Here is a 3,494-nt window from a genome sequence, read left to right as displayed (position 1 = left end):
CTGTCAGTGGCAAAACGAGCACTTTTATGAACGTAAATACAAGCTGGACAATTAACTTACATTGTAGCATGTATTGTGGCTGCAGCGATCTCGCTTCATACTGAATCAATGTCAAAGATTGTTGTTCCCTAGAATGACATGATCTTTTGTTACACCCTTGTGTTATTACTTTTATAAAAATGTCAATAAAGAAAATGTATTAAAAAAAAAAAAAGAAAAGAAAAAAAAAAGAAATTGTTTTCCCCACAAAAACACAAAAACAGGAAAACAGGGTCCAGGTTGAACAAAACGGTAGTTATCTTTTAACAATCGCTATTTATGAAATATTTTTCACATTAAAACCGATTACCCACAGTTAATCTGCATTACACATTTTATTTTTGTCAGTGCTGGAAAGACCCTGGTCAATGTAAACGTCCTTACTGCATACGTCATATGAGAAGTGAAACACTAGCTGGGGATAGCCAGGAGTGCTTTTTAGGATTTGGGGAAACAGAGAGGTTAAGACAAAAACAAAAGAAGAGCTTCAGAGGACCTGCCCTGTTGGAGGTGTGTTGAAGGTGTAGCTGTTTGCTCCAGGTTGTTTTCATCATCAGGACAAGACTAGTGTGGATCAATTGAAGTAGGGGGGGATTAAGGGTGATGGGACACAAGTTCAAATGGGAAAGTATAACTATATAGGGTTTATTTTCTCAACCCAACAACAACAACACCACCAACAGTCCACCAGCCTCCACCAACCTTCACCCGCCAACATTACCATAGGAGCTGGGAGGCCAGCGAAAGGCTTGGAGCCCCCTAACAGGATTAAGGGGGGACCTGGTGAGGTGCTGCTCCTGCTTGGTGTAACTCACTCTGATGGGATTTCCATTTGTCTGGCCAGGCCCTTACTTTCCCCCTGCGTCTAATCCCTCACTGTTCTCACCGCCGTTTGCCGTCCGTGTGTCTGTCAGCCACGCTAATCTGCTTTAGGGCAGAAGCTTGCACACACAGACTCTGATAAACAGAGGGGAACTGTACGGGAGCACACAGCATCACACCGTGTTTGTGGACACCAAGCCGCTGGTAAGACTGTTAGAAATGGACGTGTTGCTTTTGTACATGTGTTGTTTGAAGCCTATTGGCTTAGCTGTCCTGAGCTGTACTGTATGTGTGCTAGGCTGTCCTCAGCCGTTTACTGCTGGGGTTTCTGTGTTTGGGGACAACTCCAGCTTGTCATGAACCGAGTTTAATATCATGCATGCTTATTTCAAACAGGGTAAGCTGTAAGTTGACCCTCTCAACACTATTGAAGTGAAAAGGGAGAACTCTAGTACAAATGTTATGAGCTGGATTCACCTGCCTGTTGCATTAGACAGGTAAGCACATTTACAGTTCAAATCTGCAGTGTAAAAACAAATTTTCTTAAAAAATATGCCAATGCGGTGAGAACATTCCATTCTATTTTCAAGAATTTTCAGAAAGTACTATATATACACAGTATATATAGTTTTATATTGCTTGATTTTAAAGTTACATGAATTGATTTTTTTTCCCACTTTGGGGCAGCTGAACAAGCTGAAATAGTGTTTTCATATAAAGGGCTAGCTTTGCCTACGAACACACCCAGCTGACCCAGAGCAACATGAGCATTCATTTGGAGTTGTGTTAGAGTGTTTTTTCTCCACTAACTCCTGTGGGAAATTGCTATCTCTTTAGGTGCTCAATGCTCGTGCTCAAATCCACGACTTACGAAAGCGTAACGTTGCGGGCCGTAAAATCGAAATACTTTGTCAGGCTGAGCGTTGTTACCTTTGTCCGTCAGCTTGTTTTAAGAGCTTTCACTGAAGTGATGCCAGTGTGAGCAGCCAGTAAATGCAGTAATGTAATGTTTTTGTATTAAAGTAAAAGTACACAGAAAGTACAGTTGGGTTTGTTTGAGGGCCTTCTGTGAGTTATTTCGGGGGACAACGATTCTGGGACAACAAAGGAGGCTAAGCAATCAGCCCTTTCTGCACTAGTCTGTCAAATCCTAATTCCAACCTGTCTGCTACCCCTAGAACCCGAAACTGACACAAATTAGACCAAAGACCTCCATTTGACAAGATTTCTCCCAGATTCCCCTGTCTGATAGGATTTGTGCTTTTAGATGTTTTATCACATAAAGTGTTTGTAACCCATGAGCCAAAAATCACATATTCTTTCACATACACTACCGGTCAAAAGTTTGGGGTCACTTAGAAATTTCCATTGCACTCCATTATAGACGGAATACCAGCTGAGGTCAGTTGCATTGTTTTTTTAACCCGGTCAACAGTTTTCAGATTACATTATGTGCTGACATAATTGCAAAAGGGTTCGCCAGTGTTTTTCTAGTTAGTTTTTTAAAATGATATCAGATTAGTAAACAGAATGTGCCTTTGGAATATTGGATGAATGGTTGCTGATAATGGGTAATGTAGATATTGCATTAAAGATCAGCCACCCACTCAGATCAGCTGGTATTCTGTCTATAATGGAGTGGAATAGAAATTTTTAAGTGACCCCAAACTTTTGACCGGTAGTGTATTCTTTGTGATTTATGAATGATTTCCCCATTTTTGCTGGGGACTCCTGGATACCCTTTACTTTTTTTTAGAAATATACATTTTTCCACGTCCATTCAGTAAACAAGTAAGAGTCACTGCAGTGTTGGCTGTTGCCAGAGCGCATGATGAATGCTATGATAAAAGAAGGAAACAGTGTGTATACAGCGTACCTGTGTGTGTGTCTCTGTGTGCTAACAGATGTGATGCTCCCGGCATAAGTGAATGGCCCCTTACGTAGCAGACATGACATCAGAGGTACCCCTGGGCCCGTGGGTGCCCAGCCCTGTGGGGGAGGTCAAGGTACTGCCTGAACACGGGCTGGAGGAGCAACTCAACAGTTGCAACCAAGAAATTACGCACTATCACACATGTGACATGGCCACTGAGGAATGTGCAGGACTACCTGACAGGTAACAGTAAAATCGGATCTCTTCTGTCCAGCTGTTTGATAGGAAGATGAACTGCATGCCTCTGCTTTCTGTCATAGGGCTTCAGAATGCATGAATTAAGGTTATTCAAAGTGTCCAGTGGCGGTTCAGGAGGGGTTGAGGGTGGCCAGTGTCCCCATAATATTAAGCCTCTGACCCCCCCCCCAGCCCTCCTAACTGTGGCAAATACTTTTATTTAGCCCAAAAATACTGTAAATACAGAAAATGTTACAGTTTGTAAATGTTAACCCTCATGTTGTCCTCAGGTCAAACTGACCCGTTTTCCTATATCAAAGTTCTTTTTAACTACCCAATTGTAATGTACAAATCTCTACTGTCAATAATTTTGGGGCGTCTTATTCAATTTTATAGCATTTGAAAAAAAATGGATGTGTTTTTGAAATAATATTAAGTAAAACTTGGCATATTCCAGTCTGTGATTACCCATCAACATCCATTCCCTTGATTTAAGTCTCAATAATTCCTAATTTCTGCTTTT

General features: G+C 41.4%; 1 protein-coding gene across 3 annotated transcripts in view; it reads left to right on the top strand.

Annotated features, from left to right (window-relative positions):
* Nucleotides 1–914: 914 nt before the first annotated feature.
* The window catches only part of zgc:158785 (E3 ubiquitin-protein ligase MARCH3), a 10,367-nt gene continuing 7,787 nt past the window's right edge, over nt 915–3,494 (top strand). Inside the window, exons 1-3 of one of the 3 annotated variants that reach the window (XM_032537424.1) lie at nt 915–1,065; nt 1,258–1,358; nt 2,766–2,977. In XM_032537424.1, the coding sequence (XP_032393315.1) occupies nt 2,790–2,977 (188 nt within the window). In that variant the 5' untranslated portion in view covers nt 915–1,065; nt 1,258–1,358; nt 2,766–2,789. The remainder of the gene's footprint in view (nt 1,066–1,257; nt 1,359–2,765; nt 2,978–3,494) is intronic. The other 2 variants (XM_032537422.1, XM_032537423.1) reach the window with 2 other exon arrangements.

The sequence above is a fragment of the Etheostoma spectabile genome, chromosome 15, assembly GCF_008692095.1.
Source record: "Etheostoma spectabile isolate EspeVRDwgs_2016 chromosome 15, UIUC_Espe_1.0, whole genome shotgun sequence".
NCBI lineage: Eukaryota > Metazoa > Chordata > Actinopteri > Perciformes > Percidae > Etheostoma > Etheostoma spectabile.
The sequence above is the reverse complement of the archived record's forward strand: the minus strand, read 5'-3'. Positions and strand labels throughout refer to the sequence as shown.